Source organism: Leptinotarsa decemlineata, unplaced genomic scaffold, assembly GCF_025532065.1.
Source record: "Leptinotarsa decemlineata unplaced genomic scaffold, Ldec_3_MD MMD2_tig00026340_RagTag_RagTag, whole genome shotgun sequence".
NCBI classification, from domain to species: Eukaryota; Metazoa; Arthropoda; class Insecta; order Coleoptera; family Chrysomelidae; genus Leptinotarsa; species Leptinotarsa decemlineata.
Genome location: NW_027412694.1, coordinates 11162796 through 11188480, shown reverse-complemented (window position 1 = coordinate 11188480; position 25685 = coordinate 11162796). Strand labels below are relative to the sequence as shown.

Here is a 25685-nt window from a genome sequence, read left to right as displayed (position 1 = left end):
TATTAGTCCTGAAAATAATGAAACACCATTGTTTGAAGATCTTTAAAACAGATATGAAACTGCTAATTTCTTAAGATCAGCTGATCCGATTTTCAGAGATAGAAAAATGTTGGATATATTATTGAAATATCTATCAAACAAGCCTATACATATGAAAAAAAAATAAAAAATTTGTAGCGGTCCTCTTGTCGACGAGTGATGCAATACTATTGTCTTTCTTATCAAAAAGTACCAAAAATGGTAACTTTCTAATGTAAATTTTGTCCAACCTTGATACTTTTCCTAAACTTGTACCTTTGTTGTTTAATTGATGACCTAGATATTGATCTATATTGAATATAGAATAAAGGAAATAGCTTTTTTCATGTTTACTTGAGAATGGTTTAACAAACAGAAACCGGTCGTAACAAATAAAAATCGTAGTGAAAATCAGACGAAAGCTATAAGAATATATATTAAAAGATTATGAAGTAAATTATATAATATAAAGTAGCTGATAAAAACCAGCGGAAGCTGGTACTGTAATATAAAGACATAATAAATATATATTTAAAACATAATAAGGCATAAAACAGTTACATTCTTGTTTGTTACTCTAGTCTGATAGTATAGACACGCCTGAAAATGTTCATCTTATCACCCAGGCAACAGAAGAAGAGGAATATATCAGTGATCTCTGAAGGAGTGGCAATATCAAAAAGAATAAGAATCGTAAGATTTTAAGACCTCAATTAGATTAACTTATGAAGATAAATATCAAAAATATAGCATCCATCTATGTATTATAATCTCATCCTTACCTCTACTATACTTTTCGTTGGAACTAATCCCTTTTAGCACGTCAACACAGGATCTCTAGTATGTCATATATATATGCACGATACGAAAAAGAAACATACATAAGGTCAAATAGTGCATAATACTATTGGGTGCAGTATTGCTAAGAGCGAGGCCAGTGGCTAGTGTACCCACTCTTAGACAAGACGAAGCTCCAAACTTATGCAACAGGTGTCGCATAATACATGTTATATGTCACCGACCCTAGACACAGCGAGAAACCCAGAAAAGAAGGAGAAGAAAGAGAAGTATTTTGAGTTCAAATTTCAAGATAAGGTAACCTTAAAATGTAATGTGTTTTAATAATTTTTTAATTCACATGAAATGTTCTGAGAAACTGTTTTCTACTTACCTTCGGTATTTCAAAATATTTTCAAAAGGAAATCGCTATATCTCCACTGCGAACATATTTTTTTCTAAAATGAGACCTCCTAGTTCTGTTAGTGGTTTGATGCATTTGGATAAAAAGTTGTTTGAAATGGAATCGCAGATCAGTTATTTATCTATCAAATTATCCCAGTTGCAAACCATCTTACCCATTATGAAGAAATATTTATTGAAGCTAGAGAAACTTAAACCTGTTCAGCATATGTCAAGTGATGAAATAGAAATATATTTGAATCCAAATGTTGTATCAGACTGGACGAGCTTCCCAACTGAAGTTCAAAATCTTTTAGAAAAGATGGCAATAACTGAGAATAATTTATTAAGAAAGAACTTGACAGTCAAGTATGAAAATTATACCGCAGAGGAATTATTGAAAGCTATTTTACCAAGTGAAAGAGAAGGTAGGTAATTCAAAACCATTGTTATCGTGTAGATTATCTACGAAATAGACTGGTCGGCGGTAAAATCAGGTTTCTCCATAGTTTCAATACAAATTTCTTTACACCTATAAACAAATATAAAATCTCGGTCTCTATTCATGCATGGTATAAAAGAGATTTTTGTTTTATTTTCATGATCATTCTTTCAGTCTGATGGTTTATCGCAGGGTAATGGAACCTCTGGCCCGCAAATGCAGAGCTTTCCCATCAAACAAGGGCAAATTATTTTTTCAACGAAGTTTTGTATAGTCTAATTAGTTAGTAATTTGCCGTACTTTTTATAAATTTTGTTTATGAATGAATTAATGATTGGATCTTTTTTTATAAACTTGGATTTCTTAAAATTGGAATTTGGACGGAATTATTTTTATTTCAAGAAACCTAAGTTGTTTTATTTGTAGGCAAAATTAATGAATACACAATTCACAAACCAATTGTATGGTTTATATTACTTGGAAGCCAACCTTTGCAATGCTGCCTCCACTAACATTGCTCCGTAATAACATTGGTTGATTGAGTCAACCCAACTTGATGGAAATGTATTGTCGGTCCTTAAGTAAAACCACGAATAAGCCAACTTTCCGTATTAAAAAAGTAAGGTTTGAGGTTTGTACAAGTTTCCAAAAATCTGCTTATAATCAAGGCCTACCTTGCTTACTAAAAATTTTGCAAATTTTAGTCAGAAAATTGTTGAAACCTAAACAAAAAAAACCATTTCACCAGAACATGATTTCAAATTATTGCAGAAATTGTGGTTAGGAATAGTATAATTTTTGCATAGCTTTAAATTTTCAGTAATGAGTATTGGCTTACTATAAATCTTTGAAATCACAAGTTCATTTGATCGTTTTTTATTTTTTAAAGTAGCTTCAGTGAACTCCTGGTCAAATTCTTTCTCAAAATACACTGAAAATGGATTAGTTTTTCACTATTCAAGGAAAAAAACTTGTCATGTCAACATATTGTTTTATATATATATATATATATATATATATATATATATATATAATATGCGCTTCCAGGACAACTGGAACACTGTCTGTTCGATATTGTTAACTGCAGTTGTAGATGAAATATCACGCATGAAAATCTGCAGACCGCAGACAAAAAATACAGAATACAGCTTAGGCATAGTTATCTTCAGTAATTGCTTTAGGACCGACAATATCTAATACCTCAAATATTCTCAATCTTATTGAAACGAATTAGGCCCAGTGGTATAGGAATTGAATCTCTTAAATTTTGAACCCTTGGGTTTGTTTGATTTTCGTGTAGACTTCAACAATTGGTTATGAGCCTTTTGTTAGATTGTGGTTTGTACAAAATTGTCAATTCAGTGAGTCATATGTTTTATTGCCTTTCGATAAATTTAGTGCTCTCTTATTACATTTGTACCAGGTTAGGGATTGAACAACTACACAGTTTTGATTATGCTCTTATAAGTACAAAACTAAAATTTTCATTTTAGGTATGTCAAGCTTTACAAAAATTGGTCATATCGTACATGTAAATCTAAGAGAACATCTATTGCCCTATAAAGAAATTATTGGAGAAATTCTCTACGATAAAATACCAGGTTGTAAATCTGTGGTGAATAAAGTAAACATGATAGACAATACCTATCGTTACTTTAGCATGGAATTACTTAAAGGAGACAACGATATGATGACCACAGTGAAAGAAAATAACTGCACATTCAAATTTGATTTCTCTAAAGTTTATTGGAATTCCAGATTGTGCACAGAACATGAAAGAATAGTGAAACTCTTGAAAGAAAATGATGTGCTATTCGATGTTTTCGCTGGTGTTGGTCCTTTTTCTATACCTGCCGCTAAAAAAAAGTGTTTTGTTTATGCAAATGACTTAAATCCAGACTCTTTCAATTGGCTGAAACATAATGCAAAGTCTAATAAAGTTGGAGAAAATTATTTCAAATCTTTCAACATAGATGGCAGAGACTTCATAAAAAACAACATCAGACAAAATTTGCCACAACACCTAATAAAAAAACAGAAAGTATTCATTACAATGAATCTACCTGCCATGGCTGTAGAGTTTCTAGATAGTTTTGTAGGACTATTTAATGAGGATGAACTTCCATTTATATCTGACCCCATTACCATTTTTGTTTATTGTTTTGCCAAAGGCGAGAACCACATTGATATAGCAAAAAATCTTGTTATGGATAACTTTGGACATGATGTTTCTGATAAAATATCTGATATATTCAGAGTGAGGACCGTGAGCTCTATGAAGGAAATGATGAGAGTTACTGTTAAACTTGATCGTGACATTTTAGTGGGGATGTGTAAAAAAAGGAAGTTTGAAGACAGTTTCCATTCACAGAATAAAAAATCAAGCATTTCTGGTATGTCTCGATTTAGGCACGAAACAGTTGTATAAACATATTGCATCAATATCAACAAGATATTTTTGTTCTCCATATGTCTTGAAATTCCATAAATTTATTGCTTGTTGATAGTGATTCAATTTGCTTTATTTTCTATTGCATATTTCTTAGAGGTCATAAATTGATTATCTTTGTTTTTTTCAGATGGGAAAAAACCACAAAAAAGTTGATAAGGTATTCAAAGTGGCTGGAGCCAAGAGTTTGAAACTTAAAGCAAAAGCCAAAACTGTTAAATCTGAACTGAAACAAGTGAGTGGTTTTGTCAAAATATTAGTTAATTCTACTATAAAGTGTTTCTGGTTGTTCAGAAAAATTATTTACTTTCTTTAGTCATAAAAAATATATTAATTTTATATCATAAATAAAAACAACTTTTTCACCATGACACATGAATAATCATATCTGTAATAACAGTTAATTAAGTGTAAATTAGATATTACATCATTATTTGCATAATAACATAAAACACATTAACATATATACTTGAATGAAACTATTCAAGTTATTTGTAAAAATAAATATGTACAAAAAATCACATTCATATGTATGTGTTTATATATTTTATTTGACAATATTACATGAAATAGTGTTTTGACTAGTCATTGACTAATTATCAATCTAAATAATCATCAAATAATACTTATGAATAACATTATAATATTAGGTTTCAAAATAATATAATAAATTATTTAAATTTACAAATTTTAAAAATACAATTACAGTTTTTTATGGTTAATACACAAGGAAATCGAAATTGAGAATTGTCTTATTAATAGGCAGAGCATTGTGAGTTTTCAATTTTTATTTGAATATATCTAAGGGGGTGACTTTGATAAGTTTTCTATTTGTAGATGTTAACCTATTATTGGTTATAGATATGAGTACAAATGCTTGTATGTTTTTATATGGAATAATTCATTGTAAATTATAGCTGAAGAAAGTATTTTAAACTTACTTAACCATAAATACCTAGAAAAAATGTATGTAATATAGTAGTCATGGGTCATTAAAGAAATTTTCTGTTGAATAATAACAGGTTTCTATGAGGATTTTTTTCAGCCAGACGGGGTTGGGTACTTTGTTATATAATTTTGCTACTCAATAATTATATTAAGTGTTTTGCACAAGTACAGTCTTCTGCCTATCTTTGTTTCTATTCGAGCTGCTTTCCAGGTTCTTGAGCTTGTGCTTCGATAGTCCCTCACCCAAACTTCTTCTCCAGGGGTTAACTCTCTTTTGTGTCCTCCCCTTGACATAATCTGTCTTTCCTGCGCCTTCCTCAAGGTTTCTTGTATCTCCTCCTGCACAGATGATGTGATGTTTGCGACCTGGCTTATCCTAGTTCTAACCTTACGTCCAAACATCATTTCAGCTGGTGACTTCCGGGTAGTACAATTTCTGCATTGCGATAAGTTATCAAAAATCGAGAAATCAGTACCTCTCTAGGACTATCTCTATTTCTCGGCTCGTTCAGCAGACATTTTAATTTAGCTTTGAACGTTTTTACTGTTTTTCTGCCGCTCCATTATTTTATGGGTGGAATGGTGGTAACGTTATATGTCTAACTCTATTTCGTTGAAAGAATATCTTCAATTGTTGTGACACAAACTATCTTCCGTTGTCTGAGACGACAGTTTTCGGTATCCCGAATCTTGTGAAGACCTCCCTCAATCATCGTTCCACTTCTATACTCGTTGTAGTTGGCATTTGAAATATTTCTGGCCATCTGGTATAAGCATCTGTTATAACGAGAAAATTCATTTGCCTCATTGGTCCCCAGAAGTCCATGTGTATTCTTTCCCAGGGTCCTGTTGAAATCGACCATGGCGACAACTCTGTTCTTGGTGCATTACTTGCATGTACTAGGTTCTCACCTTTTCATCAATGTCCAAATCCAAATTTGGCCACCATATGTACGATCTTGCTAAACTCTTAGTTTTCACAATGCCCAGATGTCCTTCGTGAAGCTCTTCTAACATCCATCTTCGTAACCTTCTTGGAATGATGACTTGATGTCCCCCTAACAAACATCTACTGTCTTTCTCGAGTTCCTGTTTCCTTATTTCATACGGTTGGAGCCCTTCTTCTACCATGTAAGTGCGAGAAACGTATGATATAGGCTTCTCTTGTCCTTGATCATGCACCCTTGGCCCTATATCAGTGGCGTAGCAGCCACATACATTACAGGAATCATGTGACATTTCAAATGAAAGATATTTCAATTCTATATACAATGATCTTCACTTTTTTAAATTTTGATAACCGGTTGCGGAGTTATTGTTTGAATTTGGAACTAGGAATTTCATAACTGTCACCAGATGTCAATTTTTTTAAATGAATCAATAACATCTTTTGTAATTCATAAATGTTAATCTCAAGTCATGAAACAATATCTTTTTCTTTTAGACCCGTTATTATATTATACATAAAAAATAATTTAAGCAAATATTCAAAACATTCTCTTTGAACCCCTTAACAGTTGAACAGTCTGTTTTTAAACGCATTTCAGCATTTATGATATGTATCATTTCCAAATATGTATCACCAGTCAGATTTCACCTTAGGCTTCAAACAAGTAGGAATCTGATTGCAATCAAACGTTCGAATATTAACTCACAAAACTGTATTCTTCTGTGTGGGTCATTATCATTCAATTCAAGTTATAGGGGTGAAACCTAAGTCTTCTAAGATATTTCTTGTTGGTGGTTGTTGAGACATATTTCTTTGGAACAACTGTTATGACTTTAGTGGGTTATTTATTATAGATGCAACGATTTATTTCTCATTCGAGATAGATTATCTTCCGGCTCTCCTAGCACTAGCTACACTTCCAGTTATTTGAAATCTTCTCTGATTTACACTTCTTTGCTGACATACGCTTATGAAGTTTTCATTATGTTTTAATATTATTCCTAAGCCATTTTGTTACAAGACTTATTTGAAATCTGCATATATAATAGAGTTGCACAATACAAGTGTTCAATCACTTAGGTGCCAAACTCAGTAATGTAATCAGAAATTAGTATAGCTAGCCAAATCCTCGATTAGTATTTCCTAGTAATACATTTGGCAGATAGGATCATCAGAAAATCTTTCAATGTACACCCTTTCTGCCTCATGAAAATTAAGGCCGGCCTTGAAATGATTCCTATCCATACAAGTTTTGCCCCACTTTGATATCTCGCTCGTTCAGAAGTTGATAGAGTTAATGTGTCAAAAATTGTTTGACTCATACATCTGAATTGAGCTTCTTACTCAAACTGTTCAGATGTGCCTCCAACATAATTTTTGAGTTCCAAGAAATTTTAGTAACTTTTCTTGTGGATTGTTCTTGCTTGCGACTACTAGAGTATATTTGCAGGGAACAATATATCAGCTTCGGCTAGAACTTGCAATCGGTTAAATCCTCAATAATTATCACGGCTTGCTGCTCATTAATTCATCTGAAAATAAAAGACTACAATGACTGTCATTTTTTTCAAGGGTAGATTCAGTTAAATCCCTTATTTTAAATAATCAACTTCATGAATTAGAAAAATAAATCAGAAATAGATATGGAAAAGTTTTATTTTTACAGTATTAGTATTTCGAGAACATGTTATTTTGTTATAAACAATATTATAATCCTGTTTTTATACCAATTCAAATTATTTGATGATTTTCAGATTAATATTAAGAACAAAAGTAAAGTAGCTGAGATTGACAAAGCTCTTCAGCTAATGCAGAATACTGTGAGGAACACAAATAAAGCTAAAAAAGATAATCCGGAAATCACTAAAACAAAGTTACCCTCCTCAAACCCCAAAGATTTAGTGGACACCCAGAAGAAATCTGAAGATGTCATGAATGACTTGGATAAAATGCAGTTATAGGTATACCACCTTTAGAAAACGGGAGGTATAAAGTAAATCCGTAAATTGGCCCTTTTGTTTATAGTTTATGGAAAAAAAATGGTTATCCCAATAAAATTATTATTGTTTGAATAAACTGTGTTTTTTTTTTCAATCAGTATATTCTTCAAGAGAATGATCACAAATTTTCCATAAAACTTGTATATATTTATAAACACTTTCTATAAATTTTAGAAACACTAAACACTACTACTAAGCAAATAACATGATGAAAAATTTGTCATATATCTCAACCCGGCATATAACTTTAAGATAATATTCCTTATTGATTGTAGGAGCATGTGGCAAGAACTCCTGATGCACTACGCTACAGTAATCGAAGAAAAGTGAGCAAAACCTTGACATCTTATCGAACTTTGCATGCTTTTTTGGTCTTGGCTCTTCTATTGGGACGATTGGACTTTGGTTTCGATGTTATAACCATATACCCATGATTTGTCACCAGTTATGACTCTTTTAAGCAAATTTGGATCACCGTTGACGTCATTGAACAATTCGTGTGCGATGATCAAGCGACGGTTTTTTTAGTCAACATTCAGCAATTTTGGAACGAACTTCTCTGCCACACGCTTCATACCCAAAAATTTCCATTAGAATTGCATGGCATGAGCCAACCGATATGTCGACATCCTCAGCAACTTCTCTAAAAGTGATTCGGCGATTTTCCATAATAATTTTCTTTACTTTCTTAACATTTTTACCAGGGCGAGCGCTGGCATTCACATCTTTTCGACCTTCTGTGAAAAGTTTGTACCACTTGTGAACATTTTTCTGACTCAGAGTACAATCACGTTATGCCATTGTCAACATATCAGGTGTACATCTATTTTTCTCACAAAATTTTATGCAAATTATTTGATCCATTTCTTTCACTCCCATTCCCGCGAAATTTGAACATTCACTTGATTTTTTGAACAGACCCCGTAGATCAAAATCAACATTACTGCCATTCGGAAGGAACCCAGATAATGGAGAATCTTTTACATAATTACAGCTACGGTAATCATTGCAAACATTTGAAAGTTCCATTTCCTAAAAGGTACAGAAAAAATCAGTGCAATTCATTTTGGAATTAAACTATTTATGGAGGAATATAATAACTGCTTGAATTCTTGTAGTAATGAGTTTCGGTATAGTGATTTTAGATGACTTGATGATTCGCTTTCAGATATTCTTTCAGTTGAAAGTTGTAGTGAAATTCAAATAGTAGGGACCAAACACAACTACAATGAAAATTGATTTTACTAAGGTGGAAGTACCTACACATAGATAATTTCAGGCTTATTAATTCTCGAAAATTTAGTTTGTTTGTTCAATGTGAACCAGTTTGGTTTATCAACAATGTTTTATCAAAAAGTCAAGCAATTACACAGTTTAAACAGGGTAGGCTAAATTGAACACTTTTAAAGGTTAATTCCTATTTTCAATCTAGATAGATGAAAACTGATGGCTGTGTCTGAGGGGCAAGTTTTATGACAAACTTAAGGGGTGAAAACCGCATATCGATATCTATCATCGTTTCTGAGTTACAGCATGTTTTTCGAAAATGTGCATTTTTGAAAAGTTGCTGTAACCTTTGTCCTGTCAAACATTTCTTGTTTCCATGAAAACATTTCTAAAGCACTTTTTTACGTAAATTTCAATTGTGTAAAAAACGTTAATCTTTTAAATTAGATAATAGTTATTGATGAAAAACTATTTTTTTCAATGAGACGCGCTGTATAGGTATTCCTGCATATTTCAATAGAACTCAAAATTATCTTTCCAAAAATGTAGCATGTAGCAAAAATGCTGGAGTCATCTTTGAGATATAGATACTTTGAAACGCACACTTTGATCAAGTAGGCTTTGGACGATGCAGCCAAAGAGTACACAACTACCATGCGATGTCTAGCCAGCCTCCTCGAACGTGTAATCATTGTTTTGTCACTGAGTGGATTTGTTTTGAGTGGTAGTGAGAATTTGCGTTTAGGTACCTATTCGTGTTTGTTGGTTTTGAATATGCCATGTAGCCTAGTGTAGTGTCCGGCTTTTTCATAATCAACACATCGAGTAATTTCAAAAACTACACCTCACGATTTGATCTCCACAAACTTTATTTGAAAAATATATCACGTTTCGCCAGCACAGTAGCTTCATCAGGTGATTTCAAATCAAATCGTGAGGTGTAGTTTTTGAAATAATTATAGATCTTCAAGTAACGGCCGAATCAATCAATAAAAAAACCATCGAGAAATGCGAGCTGGTTAACTTCTTTCGTGAATTTGATCCGTGGATGGATTTTATTCAAGTGATTGAAAGTTCCTGGTGTACATGTGACCAAATCACGAAAATATCATCGACATATCTCAGCCAGAGTTTAGGTTTCAAGTGTGCCGTTGCTATAGCTTTGGTTTTGATTTCTTCCATAAAGAGATTGGCAACAATGGCTGATAGTGGTGAGTCCATTGGATTGGGGCCCCTTCACCTTAAATGTGTCTGTATCGTTAGTCGTTCTGCCAAGGTGATATGTTATTCCGATTTGTATTTCTTTTTGATTATTTCTAGTGACTCTCCGGTGGTTACCAGGGTGAATAAAGTGGTTACATCAAAGCTGACAAGGATTCGTCCGGACTAACGATTTGTGTTTTCAATATGTCTATGAGATGGTCGGCGTTGCGCACATTTAAATCCACCTTTTTTGCATGTGGTTGAAGTGCATGAGCAATGTGTTTCGCTAATTGACGCACTGGTGAACCTACCGAGCTTACGATTGGTCTAAGAGGTGCCCCTATGAACTCTGGGGAGTCCATAAAGTTTAGGGCACTTGGATGATTTCTCTCTTGGAATCAGATGTCTTTTGATGTCATCGATAATAGAATTATTGATGGCAGATTTTGTGGTTTTCTCTAGATAGGTAGGTAGTTGGATCTCTAACTATTTTTTTTTGTAGGCTGGATCCTCTAGTAGTTTCATCATTTTGGATTCATAGTTTTTGGTGTTTAACATTACTGTTGCCTTTGTCCACTGGTAGGATGATGATATCCTCATTCTCTCGAAGATTTTTCAGTGCTTGGTATTCATTATGAGGTATATTTCTGGTCGGCGGTTTTGCGTTTTTGAGTTCTTGTGCGATGTCCTGTCTAATTGAATGTTGCGTTTTCTTGTCGCTTATTCTATTCAGTGCTGATTCTACATTGCTAATTATATTTTCAACCGGAATGAGGCCTGGTGCGACAGCGAAGTTGAAACCTTCAGCTAGCGCCTCAGTGGATGCCTCATCTAGGTGATGGCTCGAATAGTTGTAAATCACTCTGGTGGGCTCAATCCTTGGTATGTTACTTTTTCTTGTTTGTGTCAGACTGAGACGGTTGAACTTGTCCTTCTGTTTCTCAGTTGTGATCTCGAAATAATTTTCCGCTTGGAATTCCTCTAGTGTGTCAATCTCATCCTATATCAACGGGTGAATTATGTTGCTTGAATTCATGTGTATTCTAAGCATTTGTATGTCTGTTTCGTTCAGTTGTCTTCTGGCGTCATGGATAGCTGGGTTCGTGGTTCTAATGTAAACGGATCCACAGCTACATGGCTCCTGGTACGCCACTGATGCTGCTTGAATCTCTCTGGAATCCTTAGTTGATCTCAGACTCTGATAGTTTGCGTTGGCTTGAATATTGGTTTCACGTAGTGTTTCTCCAGAATTTTCTCAATCCAGTCTGTATCATTTTCAACTCAGAGGAGGAGAGCCAAACTGCCCTTTCCTTAATAATTGCGATTCATTAGATCCAGCTCCAGTCTTGAATCAGTTGCGAATTAATCAAAAATCATAACCTTTATTTTGACCATTTCCATTTTATCTGAGGTCCATAGTTCCGGTCTTTGAGAATCAATTTTTATCCTCATCGACCTCAGTACTCGCACTCCATTCATCATTTGACCTAAGTACTTAGCTTCGAGACACGGTCGCTTCCCACAATGGGCTGCGCTGATTAGTAGTAGCAGTATGCTATATTTGATAAATGTATTCTTCGGGCCTGCAAATGTCTACCAAAAAAAAACTGCATTTATTAGGAATGTTTCTTATTAGTCAGTGGGCTATGCTTGAAGACTGGCAATAAACAAATAAAGCAAATGAACTTCTAACGTTCAAGCCAGTCTCGATATACCTACACAGTAGGTTTAATGGACTGACGCCTATCAGAAAACAACTATTCCCCTGGCTAATACCACGAAGGGCGTTGACTTATACCCGACAGGCGTCAGTGCAGGAATCTTCACAGAAAATTTCCTGCATATGCAATTGGCAATACAACTCTTTCAGTTGTTAAACCTACTGTGTAGGTATATCGAGACTGGCTTGAACGTTTGAAGTTCATTTGCTTTATTTGTTTATTGTCAGTCTTCAAGCATAGCCCACTGACTAATAAAAAAGTTTTTCTTTCTTATGCAGAGGAATCGGGCAAATTACGGATGTGCAGTTGGTTAATACCTCGTCCACTAGATGGAGTGACACTTTGTGATGTTCGCTCCAACTTCGGAAGAGGAATGAAATACTCTGAAAGAATTCTGAATTTCAATTGTTAGTTAGTTAGGGAAGCCACAGATTATGCTGTAGACGACCCCTCCCGATATAGAAGGCCCCGACACTCTGTCGAATGAGGCCCTCATGTCCCCCGTTAACGGATGAATAACTTTTTCATCCATCCCACCCCAGCCAGGTAGGGGTATCCCGTGAAGGGCGGCACTGATGTCTAAGGACTTCATGCCGTCACTAATTCAGTCATGAACCCATTGGTCCCTCTCAAGACCAACAATCAGCAAAAAGGGTAGGGGAGCTGGTCTCCAAACCTGGATGAAATCATGATGACATTCTGCTGATTTTCAATTGTGGAATACCATTGACTTTAGGTCGATGATGGTCACTATCTTGCACTGATGAGTGGCTAATAAGCCCGAAACCGGTCTGCAAGTGTGCCCGTTCCAGAATTGAAGGTCGACTCTTTCAGTTGTATTGCCAATTGCATATGCAGGGAATTTTCTGTGAAGATTCCTGCACTGACGCCTGTCGGGTATAATTCAACGCCCTTCGTGGTATTAGCCAGGGGAATAGTTGTTTTCTGATAGGCGTCAGTCCATTAAACCTACTGTGTAGGTATATCGAGACTGGCTTGAACGTTTGAAGTTCATTTGATTTATTTATTAGGAATGCTTTAGAGATTTTATTGTCTAAAAAATAGGGTTAATATATTTTAAATATTAGAGGCGATGTATGAATAAAACCTTTAGTTATAAAAAATAGTGTGCTGAACTAATTCGATTTTCAATTATCGGAAATCATCATATAGTAGCCATAGTATTTTTTGGTGGGTTTTCGTCTTTGGGACATTTCTGGGTGGCTCATCGGTGTCCAACCACTGTCCTGAACGTCTCCTGTTGTAGAGGATCCACTTTCCACCACATGTGTGGATCCGATCCAAAAAAGGATCGTTTTGATTGCGCAAAAGCAAAGAAGAACAGCCTTCAAAACGTGTGACAATTTATGTAGATCATTCAAACTGTGGGGCACCCACTTTTCAAGCTCCATGACCTTTCCAATACGTTTTAAACCATCAAAATACACATGGGAGCTGACGCCCAGTTCTTCCGCCATCCCACGCATCTTTTGTGAGAGTCCACCAGGGTCCTGAAATCCTCGTTCCTGTAGATCGACAACTTCGGGGCTCATCTTCGTTTAGTCTTTGAGACTAAAATCTCCGTAACGGAATTTCGCAAAACATCGCCAAACAGTGCGTTCATTAACCTATCATTGCCAAATTTCTTGGTCTGTTTCGGCAGCGCTTTGGTTCAATTTGATTTCGTAGAGAAAAATTGCCCGAAAATCGCTCAACGACATCATATAGTAAATAAGCTGAAAAGACGCAAAACATCGGCACAGTAGAATATTTTGAGATATGATGCTACAAACACATGCCATTCATTTACATTCATTTCAAACGTTTAAATAAGTCTGGTGTATTTAAAGTCTGGAAAACTATTCCTTCACTTGATTCGTCGTTTTAATGCATTGAAAAAAATGACCGTGAGAGAACTACAGCTTACTTGTTTCAAAACAAGTAATTTTTCCACCTTGTATAAAGGAAAATAATGTTTACTTGATGAAATCATCACTTAATAATCCAAGGCCGAATTCGCTGATTGTTTTATCTTTCTCTGAGCTTCATGATAAGACATTTACATGAGCGGGCCATTATTCATTGATTTTGGAGTGACAACATTTTCAAAATTCAACTTTCCCTTTCCGACCAGTAATAAAAATGGTAGTGAAAGTTTTCATCAGCAGAGTGTCGGGAAATTATGAGGTTAGTAATTTGTTTAGTGAGCCAATTCAGTAATATTACATTTTGGATTTGAAGTATAGGTAGGTAGTCCGTTAGGCAATCCTTTTTTGAATAGTAAAAGTTTATTTTTTTACTAGGGAATTTTATTTCGGATTGATGTCTAGATATTGAGAATAATTGTTTCAACAATATTTAAAGTCTCATTTTTATACTTTTCCGAATATTTAAAAAACTTTCCGATTATAAGATTTTGTTCCCGTTGATTCTGAGGTCCACTTCATTGCAGTCATGTAAGCGTACCTATTTGTAATGTTTCGGCCTCCGTTATACCTACTATTTCTGTCGGTTCTTTGTTGAAATTCGTTTATGTAGTTATCGACATAAAATTTTCATGTCTTCTGTGGTTTAAACCCCATTCTACTATATACGTACCTGCCACGAATACACAGTTGATCGTCCCCCTGATGATGAATCCGCCTGTTTGTTTTGATCATTTTTCGCAACCAAGTGTATATCTTCTACACTTGGCTGTACCGTACAAAGGCAGGGTAGCCGGAAATACGTTTCTGCGGTTTGCACACTTATACACCAGGTTTGGTGTAGTAATGAATATTACCAACACCAAATCGTTAATCTTCCTCTTGAAGATGATCACTTGGTGATCGAAACACATGTCGAGGTGTTGAAAATAACGATTTGGTGTTAGGGAAAAAACTCCAGTAACATTTATAGCAGGTTTGTTAAAAAATAAGGCGAATTTTAATTTTTCTCAAAAAATATTTGTTTATTCATCAATTTCTATTCAGTCCCCTCCAAAATAGTACCCCTCAGATACTCGTGCCAGCGTTTTTCAAATTCTCGAAGCAGTTTTGATATGCACTTTTGGACCTCAGCGATTTGGATTTTATTTCCTCAATCGTCGCAATCCTTTCATAGGTATCTTCAATCTTGGACAGGGGGCTAAATATCAAACAAATGCGTGTGTTTATTGTTTTCAGAAATTCAAATAGGTGTTGATGAGTTATTGGAAACAAGTGTTTTCAATTCGAAACTTCGAGAAGTAATGAGACTACATTTCCATGTACCTTAGAGAAATGTTATATCAATGCTTTTTCATGTATCACGTTGCGTCATTTTCCTTCAATAATGAATGTTTGGAGACCAGACATTTATATATAACTTTACTAGTTAATTGTTGCCCGCGGCTTCGCCTGCGTAGAATTTGGTTTGTCACATTAATTTTCATGACAGACCATTTTAAACAAATAGTTACAATATTTTTTTATTAACCCAAAACATCATGTTTCCAACCTCAAAACTGACGAAATTGAATCTATATTCCCCCCTTGGGGGTGGAAATTCCTGATTCTTTTTCTTGATGCTTATTTACGCTATACAAAGAACCTACCTGCATATTTCAAGACTCTAGGTTACAATACAGCAACTAAAAAAATATGACAACTGCAATAATTAATGGATAGCTTCAAGAATCTAATTATGTTACCTATAAAGAAATTCGCAAAACTAACACAACTTTCAATGACGTCTGCCCACGTTCGAGTCGTGTTCTCGGCGATAGCGCTTCATTGCTTAGACCGCCCCTCTATCCCCGCGCATCGTCCGCCATCGTCTTACAGTAAACGCGACGCGTAATGGCTTACTGCGTTGAGTCAAGTGAATCTTATAGTGGTAACTTTTAAACAATTCTTCCAAATTACTTAGTGTAAAAGACAAAGTTTATCTATATTAAATACTTAAAAAGACAATTGTATCAATTTTTAAAAGAATTTGAGAGATATTCTAAAATGTTAATTGTAAAAAAGTATCCAATTTAATTGTATTTATGGCTCAGTATTTTCCATATAGTGGCTACCACATAAGAGGTAGATATATGCTATCGCAGACTTCTTAAATCAAGTGCAGCTCGGCAGTGCTCCAAAGTAGATATAGACTCATAATCGGACCTCTGATATCCGAGCTTGAATGTACATGATCTCAGAAATTTGTTTTGTACTTTCTCAATCCTAGATATATCTGCCTGATATAGAGGACCTCCATATTACGCAATTACTTTCCAAGACCTAGCCTACCAAAGAACAATACAATATTTTAAGTTACCCATTTATAGAAAATTTGTCCGTAATTCGTTGAACAAATCCCAATAATTTGAGTGATATAGATACAATGTGATCGATATGACCTTTTAAGGTTACTTTGTTATCAAACAATACTCCCAACCGCTGTTGGTCAACATTAGATTAATGTTTTTGATTTTGTATGGATATACAATAGATTTCACAGTTCTTGAAAATGTTATTTGATAACATTTATTTATATTTAAATGAAGCATGTTTATACCACACTAACGATTCTAAATAACTATAGGTAGACAAAATCCGATTTGTCAACTGTCACATTGTGCTGTGTAATAATTCAGCAAATTAAAAAAAATCGCCAAAATTTGATGCAGAGACTGGATTCAGCAATTACAGTTCACCGCATTGAAATTAAAGAGGTTCTAACCACTGGAAGCTGTTGGACACAAACATTACGTTTACATAAAATACATAAATGTATATGGTAAGACTGATAGTCTAAGTGTCTTTAAATGAGTTTTGAAGATATTTCGAAAATCTTTTGATATTTTGAATCATTTAGCAAATCATTTGTAATCTTCAACGATTCTTACAGTCGTTTTCGTGTGTGTCTGCGTGCCTTCGAGGACGAGTGTGTTTGTGCATTAAAAGTAACTTTTTCTAGGTACTTCTTGATTAACATCAATATTGTTATAAATTTTATTAATGACAACTTTAATACATTTTAAGAAAAGTACATATTTATCAACTATGCAATAATTACAGGTTTTCAGTAATACCAACTTCTTTTCATTTTTGAGGTGAAATCCCGCCAACAAAGAGTTCTGTCAATTCTGGACTCCAAAAATATTGAATATGAAGTTGTAGACATCTCAGGAGAAAACTCTGAAGGCGCGAGAGAATTTATGAAAAATAATTCAACCTCTTTTGGAAGTACAATGAGTGATCCTAATCCAAATCATCCGCTTCCTCCCCAAATTTTTAATGACGGCGAATACTGTGGGGTGAGTTTTGAAAACGTTATCTTTTTTCTTTGGTGAACATATAATTATTTTCAAAAATTTATTATATTAGTTGAATTTAAATATTGCAAATCACCTTGCTTAATTTTATTAATTATAATATTAAACTTAATTTTATTAAAAAGTCGTAGATTTTCCAGTTTTTTGCGGTACCCAAAGGGGGTGGTTTTTCAGGTTTGAATCCAAACTGATAAGACATTGCCCCTTCAGTCATATCGGCAAAGACAACTCAGTAGTAGCCAAACATGATATCGAACAAACACAAGTGCTTGCTTGAACCCAGAGCAATATGGTGTTCTAGCAATCAAAAAAAAATATCAACAAAAGCTCTATTCGTTCTCTGCAGCTTCCGTTCAGCCTTTTCCTCCCATAGTCCCTTCGTCATTGTTCTAGCAATCAAAAAAAAATATCAACAAAAGCTCTATTCGTTCTCTGCAGCTTCCGTTCAGCCTTTTCCTCCCGTAGTCCCTTCGTCATTGTTCTAGCAATCAAAAAAAAATATCAACAAAAGCTCTATTCGTTCTCTGCAGCTTCCGTTCAGCCTTTTCCTCTCGTAGTCCCTTCGTCGGGATTCTGTAAGCAACCGATACATTTTTTGGGAGTCACGGAGTCACAGAAACACATAAAGTTCAACTGGGCTGATTCAAAATATAAGACATGAATAATATCAATGCCAAACTCGCTGAGTAATAAACCACAAAGGATTCTCAGTTTCTGTTTTGTTGTTTCTCTGATTTGTTTCTCATCAGGCAAATTTGAGTTGTGAAAATTATTTTGACTGGATCTGAAAGCAGTTGAATGGTCAGAACGAACCATTTAGACAATTGCAAAATGCAATAGGAATCAATTGTATAAAACAACGGTCAGCAACAGGCGGATCGCGAAAGGTCGAACGTCGGGTCACCAAGTATAAATTATTACATAGATGAGGCATACAATACCTTAAATTAAAAAAAATATTTTCAAGCCACATATAATTTAACTTGGTACTTATTTTATTTTGAGTTTCCTAGCTAACCTGTTTTACAAGTACCATCTAGCCTGGCTAATTAAAGAACCAGTAACCTCCTTCTTGCAAAACTTAGATACGCAGAAAGCATTTTGAGTTCATAACAAACAAGCTCAATATGCTGATTGTGGCTTTCCTGAAATATATTTTGAAATATTTGAATGAGTTCAACACAGAGTTACAATGAATAATATGTAATCTGATACAAAGAGTGTCTGCTTTTCATCGCAAGCTGGATATCTTTGAAAACAATATTGCAAAACAAAAATTTATTTATCTTCCGACAATTCTTGAATATAAAAAGAACTCTTAAGAAGACATTGTTCAGTTTTTGAGAATCTGGCCGATCTTAGGAACGATGTAGCGGCAGAATGGACAGATGTGACTACTCAGTTGTTCAATCTGTCACAACCATCACTTCAAAGAGAGAAAATGAGAATTTTGGACCAAACATGTCTCGGAAAAATATGAAAATTACAAGAAACTAGCTTTAAATTTGGCCACTATCTTTGGTTTGACATACGTATGTGAAACATCTTTCTCAAAGATGAATTTTTCTTGAAAAATAAATATCGTTCGAGATTAACGGACGCCCAATAGAAGACCCACTTCGAATTTGCTGTTCCTCTCGAGAACCAAACTGGCTCAAGCCGTCGGTGTAGTTTCTCACATTAATTTTAGGTCTTGTGTTCTATAATTCAGAATTTTATTTGAAACCAAAATAATACATAAGTAGTTATCAGTTGTTTTTTTTCTGGACCTCATTAAAATTTTCCTACAGTATTCGGACCTCACGTAAAACTACTTACCGACTCCTGGTATAAAATATTAGTTCAGCTATACGCTGTCTGGTGAAGAAATAAGGTGAATTTTTGTTTTTCTCAAAAAATACTTATTTATTCATCAATTTCCATTAAAATTAATTAATACAGTTTATTGTATGACTTCCGCTATAAAGAGTTTTACGAAAACCGTAACACGTGTTTCGCTATACAATAGCTTTCTCAAGCGCTTATGACGTGTTGAGGTTTTTGTGAAACCCTTTATAGTGAAAATCATACAGCAAACGTTCTTTCACAATGCCGGACATTTTCTTCGTATTACTTCTGGCAACCGGCGCATAACTTCAAGATAATACTCTTGGTCTAAGCTTCCCAGGGCTCTTCCAATGTCTCATAACCATATACCCATAATTCGTCACCATTTATGACCCTTTTGAGCAAATTCCTGAGCGGTGGTTATGATACAGTTTTTTAGCAAAATTCAGCAATTTTGGAACGAACTTCGCTGCCACACGCAGCGAAGTTCGTTTGTTGATGTGCTGAGGCGGCCATTCATTCTTCACCTTCTGTGTACCACTTGTAAACATATTTCTGACTCAGAATACAATCACCGTATGACACTGTCAACATTTCAAGTGTTGTTGATCACTTACTTGAATTTTTTACACAAAATCTGATGCAAATTCTTCGATACAGTTTTTTCAATAGCAGAAAATCGGCGAACGCGCAAAACACGTCGAACTTTTATGCCTCTACTAACAAACTAAACACGCTAAACAGCTGAAATTGTGAACAATGTTCGAGACGAGTGTACTAACATAAAAAATCGCTAATCGAATGTACGGAGCCCGCGAAATTTAAACATTCACCTTATTTTTTTTAACAAACCTCGAACTAACTGCTTGTGATGTCAATAGTAAACAATAAGGTTATCACTCTAATTCAACCATATTCTGATATAATCTTGAATTCTGAGGCTCAAAAGTGGTGTGCAGTTCCTCAGAGTAATAAACTTCTTAAAAAAACTCCTATTTAATTCGTGACACTTCTAATTTTTATGCCTCTTACCAGCAAACTAACTGATTTTTTTTTAATTATAGGATTATGACATGTTTGATATGGCAAACGAGGCCGGCAATATGAAGACATTTCTAAAATTATGTGAAGATAAAGAAAATGATAAAGTATCTAGAGTGGAAATGATATTAAAACAAATCCCACTAGCTGAATAAACTTTTTGTGTTTATATTCATATTTTTATATGTTAATATTATAATGTTTTACTTGTTAATTTTCTATGTTATAATTTGAAATAGAATTATGAAATTTTTGGTATATATAAGCCAGTCAAATAAACTTGACCTTTCACTTGACCCAGTCGGTAAATGATCACACAGAGAAGTCTTTAAAAATATTCAGTATATCTACCCAAATAGTTCCCAATCTAATAGCAAATCTCATAGTATTGTCATTGATATTAAACACCACAAACCATAAATAATATAACTTCTGAAACTATTTGAAATTCTATTTCATCACATTTCCAGAATTTTATTGTCTTGTTACAACTAAGGCTATACTGTACCATTTCAAATAAAAATGTAAAATAACATTCTTTCTCAAAACATTTGAGAACATTCAACATTTATACATATCTGAAACTTAACGATAGTGATAAAAGGTAAGTTCTTTTTTGTTTTTGGGTGTTGATTTTTTCAAATTTTCTCTCTATATATTTCTTTACGATTACAATTTTCCTACTACTTCCTTCAGAAGCTTCAACATATTTGACCAGAGCTGCGCCTTATAATATTTAAGTACACATAATGAACTATACTGTGTTCAATTTCTGAGTAAATAAGTACAAGATCCTGAAATCAAATCAACACAAACTGATAATGTTACATAATTCAATAACAAAATGGAGAACAAATATTAATGAATATTGTCAAGATCTGCATTTTCATTTTTTTTTTCAGTTCAGCTCATCTAAAGTGCCAGATTTCTTAAATGTTCAGAGAGGTTTTCCATATATACCTTGGCATTTGTCATGAAAAAAATTATTCATCTTCCTAGAGATGAGTTGAACCAAATAATAAAAATCATACATCCGTCTACTGTGGATGGTTTTAGTAGGTGGAGAAAATAAAAATCCTCATGGAGGCTGAACAACCACTCATTATTATTGCACAAAAACTGTTTTGAAATACTGTAAGACAGAAGAGCAGATGATTTAAATAAATATATATTTTTTCAAACGAATATATTTGAGTGCACATATAAACTCTGGGTAATATTTTGATACCATAAACATGCACAGCTCTGATGGCAATCTTTCACATTTTTTCTTAGGTATCTAACAAAACTCTACAGAAAACATCTACTTAATGGTTACTGGACCACAAAATAAATAAGGACCGATTTATTCGAATTTGTTTATACTGGACAAGGAAGCATTTGAAGTGTCGGTTGGATTATCCCGCCAGGACCTGGTAGGGTGGATTTGTCCTTCATAAGGTATTCATCTACGGCCCGGGCAGCTTGTCGGCCTTCTGATATAGCCCAGACTACAAGAGACTGGCCTCTTCTACAATCTGAAATGAGAGTATTGAAAAATATAATATAAATATGTACCAGTTGAAACAAGAAACTGATAAGACAAGATAACTGAAGGAGTATGAAAGTAACAAACATTTTTTTGTGTATAGAGTGGGCCAAACTTTCAAAGGGAAGTTCTTGTTTTCAAACTAGATAGATGAAAACTGATGGCAGTGTCTGAGGGTCAAATTTTATGACAAACTTGATAGTGAAAACCCCATATCGGTATCTATCGGCGTTTCTGAGTTACAGCATGTTTTTCACATTAGAACACGGAGCGAAACCCGAGAAAACAGCCCGAGAAACACACACACACACATATATATATATATATATATATATATATATATATATATATATATATATATATATATATATATGAATCACGCGTTAAAAGGTAAGGCCTCGTTAGTCCTTAGCTCGCACAAGTTTCTCAACGTCTGAGAGTTGTCGTTCGTATGGGGGGCGACAGCTGATTAACGGAAAAACATATTTTAAACAGATTTTTAAACATATGAACAATAGAATTTTTTGAATTCTTATTTAAAAATAATCAGAAAATAGCCATTATGTGCTCTTAGCTGCCTTATGAGATTTGCTCCCTACTTTGGAGATTCGGGGGCTCAATGATAATTTGCCAAGTTGGCATATAAAGTTGCAAGTTTTATGTAAACGAAAAAAAATGTAATCTTCCTCTCTCAAAAATTTGGATTAAAAAATATATAATAGTACCTCCAGCAGCGAAAACATTTCCCACATTAGTTTTGTAATCCTTAGTGCTGAAGTTCGATCTCGCATCCAAAGTCAACTCCAACTGGTCGCCAATGGCCCTCTCTGGACCCAAAAAGCCCATGGCAAGGAGAACCAAATCAGCTTTGAAAATTTTCTCTGTACCAGGTACTTGGTTCATTTGCCAACGGCCACTATCATCTTTGTTCCACTCAACATTGACGGTTTTGACGCCGCTAACATGTCCTTTGCCATCATCAAGAAATTCTTGGGTCATAATACTGAAGACGCGGGGATCGGAACCATATCTTACTTTGACCTAAAATATACCAAAATATGAGTTACTTTAAAATATGTAGTGAAATCTACAGGGTACAGCGCGACGACCGTCAGTTAATCAGGTTCTTAGAGTTCGGCAGATCCGTACTCTTACCATCTGACCTGAAAGACCACTCACCATACAAACTAATCGGCTTCGTTAAGAAGCTGGGTTTATTTGACCGAGTGTAAATAGGTGTGAGCTACAATAAACCCTTGCGGGTTGCGGTGGAGGGTCGAATAGACCCACCGACTTTAGACCTAACCTAACCTAACTGTCAGTTAACCGTATTTTGACGAATAATAGGAAATACATCATGAAAATTGGCAAACGAGTTTTCTTTTTAATATGCTTCATCGAATGGAAATACTGACGTTTCTCCACCACTTCCGGTTATATGGGATTATAAGATTATGCAATACACTCTAGCAAAAATGAACTGTTCTCGAGATATTCATTTGTTTACTCAAAAAATCTAAGTATTCGACTCCCGAGTGATTCCCCCATAAAATTCAAAATTTTCATAGAATATTCGTACATAAATAAGCTATTATTGATTCATCGAAATATTTCATTCCATGGTCTTGTAGGAGTAACATTTCCAAAATGTTATACAAGGTGTTCGGACTCGATGGCTAATTATGAATGGACTCAAGGACAGATCCAGCTTTGACGCCAGGGGGGAACCACACAGTCGTGGTCAGGTCACATTAATAAAATAATTTAATTTTTATAATAATAGAGACAAGATGTTTTAATAACAAAATCAATTCTTCTTTTACACCTTCTCCCGAAACAAACGCATTATCACTTCATCTACTTCAATGAGTACGTTTTTATGGACGTGGGGAAGCGCCAGTCTGGTAAGATGTTCTTGATCCTTTGAAGCTCTTAGCCACGATTTTATTTTTCGTATCACAGAGAAAAATCTTTCCGCTGTTGCTACACTAACAGGTAGTGTAGTAGCCATAATACATAATTTTTTTCCTATTTTAGAATACATCTCAATATCGCGGTTTAAAATAAGGTCAGAAATCGACTGCGGTATGTCCTGACTCCACCGCCACTTTACCATTTACAGCAAATATTCATTTGAAACAACAGAAACTGGAGTATTATCTAGTAATAATGTATAATCAAACTTTCAACGCGTTTGTTTCAGAATAATGTGTATGCCGTCAAAGTAATATATTAAATTAATTAAATATTGAAAGTACATGTGATGCACTGTTTGGAACCTTTGGTGTAGAAATGAATATCACTGGAGTTTTTTCCCAACACCAAACCGTTGTTTTAACACCTTAACACGTGTTTCGATCACCAAGTGATCATCTTCAAGAAGAAGATCAAGTTTCATGGGTCTCATAACCCCCCTGGATCCGCCCTTGAGTGGACTGGCCTTCACTTGATGAAAATTAATGACACTATCCATGATAATATTTGAACAATTTTCGCAAATATTTTTTATTTCTAGACGTGTTTAGTTAACACCATAGCTTCCTTGGTAGAAAGTTTGCGAGGCAAAACCCAGTTTTTTGAAATGGATTACCCTGTATTTTAGGATAGTTTTGAAATCTCGACATGATTTTTACTCATTTTCAAAACATTCCCTATATCAAAAATCAACCGTACACTAACCTCTTCATGACCATAATCAACTCTGAAAATTCTGGGCCACTGCGGCCACGGATTATCATTTGATCTTTTTGGATTTGGTTCTGGTAATATCTCGAAAGTTGTTATACTTGCAGCCCCATGTCTCAAAGACGTGGCAATGCAATCACAACCTGTATCACCACCACCGATGATTATGACATGTTTATCTTTGGCATGAGGACCTTCGAGATGGGAACCCAACTGTTTCTTCTGCCAACTTTCCAAGAACTCCATGGCAAAATGGATACCTCCCAGTTGACGACCTGGACAAAACATGAAACAGTTGATAACAAATAAAAATTTAAAGTGATCTAAAAATAGAACTGGTAATAGTTGGATAAAATTATCTTACAATTTATTACAGGTTTGTTTATAGAAAAACAAGTGAAGTTTATTTAATCAACACTACTGAAAGAAGAATTGTGTTTATCATTGATCGAGTATAGGGAGAACTGAAAAAAAACTAATTGAATGCAACAATAATTTGAATATTGGTCATTGTTGTGTGAATTTGCTGTCAAATTGTCTCTTGTTTTTGAAGAAATAAGAAGAGAGACCTTGGAAGAGTATCATGGACCTTTGCCAAGATTGAAAGCACGTGCTTGAAGATCCGACAAGACATAGAGAATACTCACAACAGGAAGTGGGAAAAGTTGGTGAGGAAACAATACCCAAATGCGGAACGAGAACAGGACAGCTATGAAGCCACCAACGTCATCAACATGAGTTCCCGCCCGCTCACGGACATAGAGGAATCTGTGATAAGGAAAGGTCTAAACTTCGCCATTGCACCAACATCTGTGCCCACTTTGGAAATAATAACTGCAGTAGAATCCACCAGTTCTCTTATGGATCAGATCGAGGCAGAAGAATTCAGATGGAAAATCAGAGAATAACTAGATCGAGAACCAGTTCCCACTTCTAACGTCAGCAATGAAGAACGAAGAGCACTGAACGGGCTACGTAGAGACAACACCATCAAGATCTTACCTGCAGATAAAGGAAACGCTACTGTTGTGATGGATACTGATCTCTACGAACAGAAGATCGAAGTGGTGCTTCGGAAAGGAAAATACACGAAGATCGTAAGAAACCCTACTGCATCAATTGAAAGGAAGTTGTACCAGACTTTGAAAAAACACCAAGTCTATTTTTCGGAAAAAGAGAGATTA

The 25685-nt window shown here is 34.8% G+C and overlaps 3 protein-coding genes across 6 annotated transcripts in view; 2 read left to right on the top strand and 1 right to left on the bottom strand.

Moving 5' to 3' along the window:
* The first annotated feature begins 963 nt into the window (after window positions 1-963).
* LOC111508895 (tRNA (guanine(37)-N(1))-methyltransferase) lies at window positions 964-8061 on the top strand. Of its 2 annotated transcripts, none has more exons than XM_023164529.2 (3): window positions 964-1113; window positions 4219-4323; window positions 7740-8061. In XM_023164529.2, exons 1-3 carry the CDS (start codon window positions 1000-1002, stop codon window positions 7944-7946), a joined length of 426 nt encoding a protein of 141 aa, XP_023020297.2. In that variant the 5' UTR covers window positions 964-999; the 3' UTR covers window positions 7947-8061. The 2 variants fall into 2 exon arrangements, with proteins under 2 accessions (XP_023020297.2, XP_074039801.1); XM_074183700.1 differs by lacking the exons at window positions 964-1113; window positions 7740-8061 and adding exons at window positions 1133-1625; window positions 3133-4032.
* A 6070-nt stretch (window positions 8062-14131) lies between these two features.
* On the top strand, window positions 14132-20567 carry LOC111508894 (SH3 domain-binding glutamic acid-rich protein homolog). Of its 2 annotated transcripts, XM_074183708.1 has the most exons (4): window positions 14137-14323; window positions 16688-16882; window positions 17199-17402; window positions 20312-20567. In XM_074183708.1, exons 2-4 carry the CDS (start codon window positions 16874-16876, stop codon window positions 20441-20443), a joined length of 345 nt encoding a protein of 114 aa, XP_074039809.1. In that variant the 5' UTR covers window positions 14137-14323; window positions 16688-16873; the 3' UTR covers window positions 20444-20567. The 2 variants fall into 2 exon arrangements, with proteins under 2 accessions (XP_074039808.1, XP_074039809.1); XM_074183707.1 differs by lacking the exon at window positions 16688-16882 and having other exon boundaries at window positions 14132-14323.
* Window positions 20568-20725: 158 nt separating this feature from the next.
* LOC111508893 (uncharacterized) overlaps window positions 20726-25685 on the bottom strand; it is a 76858-nt gene continuing 71898 nt past the window's right edge. For both annotated transcript variants that reach the window (XM_074183698.1, XM_074183699.1), the window contains exons 22-24: window positions 24496-24776; window positions 22542-22857; window positions 20726-21805 (exon numbers count right to left, since the gene is read on the bottom strand). In XM_074183698.1, the coding sequence (XP_074039799.1) occupies window positions 21648-21805; window positions 22542-22857; window positions 24496-24776 (755 nt within the window). In that variant the 3' untranslated portion in view covers window positions 20726-21647. The remainder of the gene's footprint in view (window positions 21806-22541; window positions 22858-24495; window positions 24777-25685) is intronic.

Excerpts from the sequence above, each read along its gene's own strand:
- LOC111508895 (XM_074183700.1), top strand. The coding sequence starts at position 1,157 with ATGAAATGTTCTGAGAAACTGTTTTCTACTTACCTTCGGTATTTCAAA. Across the intron at positions 1,626-3,132 it reads TTTACCAAGTGAAAGAGAAG|GTATGTCAAGCTTTACAAAA; the intron begins GTAGGTAATTCA and ends TTTTCATTTTAG. Across the intron at positions 4,033-4,218 it reads TAAAAAATCAAGCATTTCTG|ATGGGAAAAAACCACAAAAA; the intron begins GTATGTCTCGAT and ends TGTTTTTTTCAG.
- LOC111508894 (XM_074183707.1), top strand. The coding sequence starts at position 14,279 with ATGGTAGTGAAAGTTTTCATCAGCAGAGTGTCGGGAAATTATGAG. Across the intron at positions 14,324-17,198 it reads GAGTGTCGGGAAATTATGAG|GTGAAATCCCGCCAACAAAG; the intron begins GTTAGTAATTTG and ends TTCATTTTTGAG. Across the intron at positions 17,403-20,311 it reads ATGACGGCGAATACTGTGGG|GATTATGACATGTTTGATAT; the intron begins GTGAGTTTTGAA and ends TTTTAATTATAG.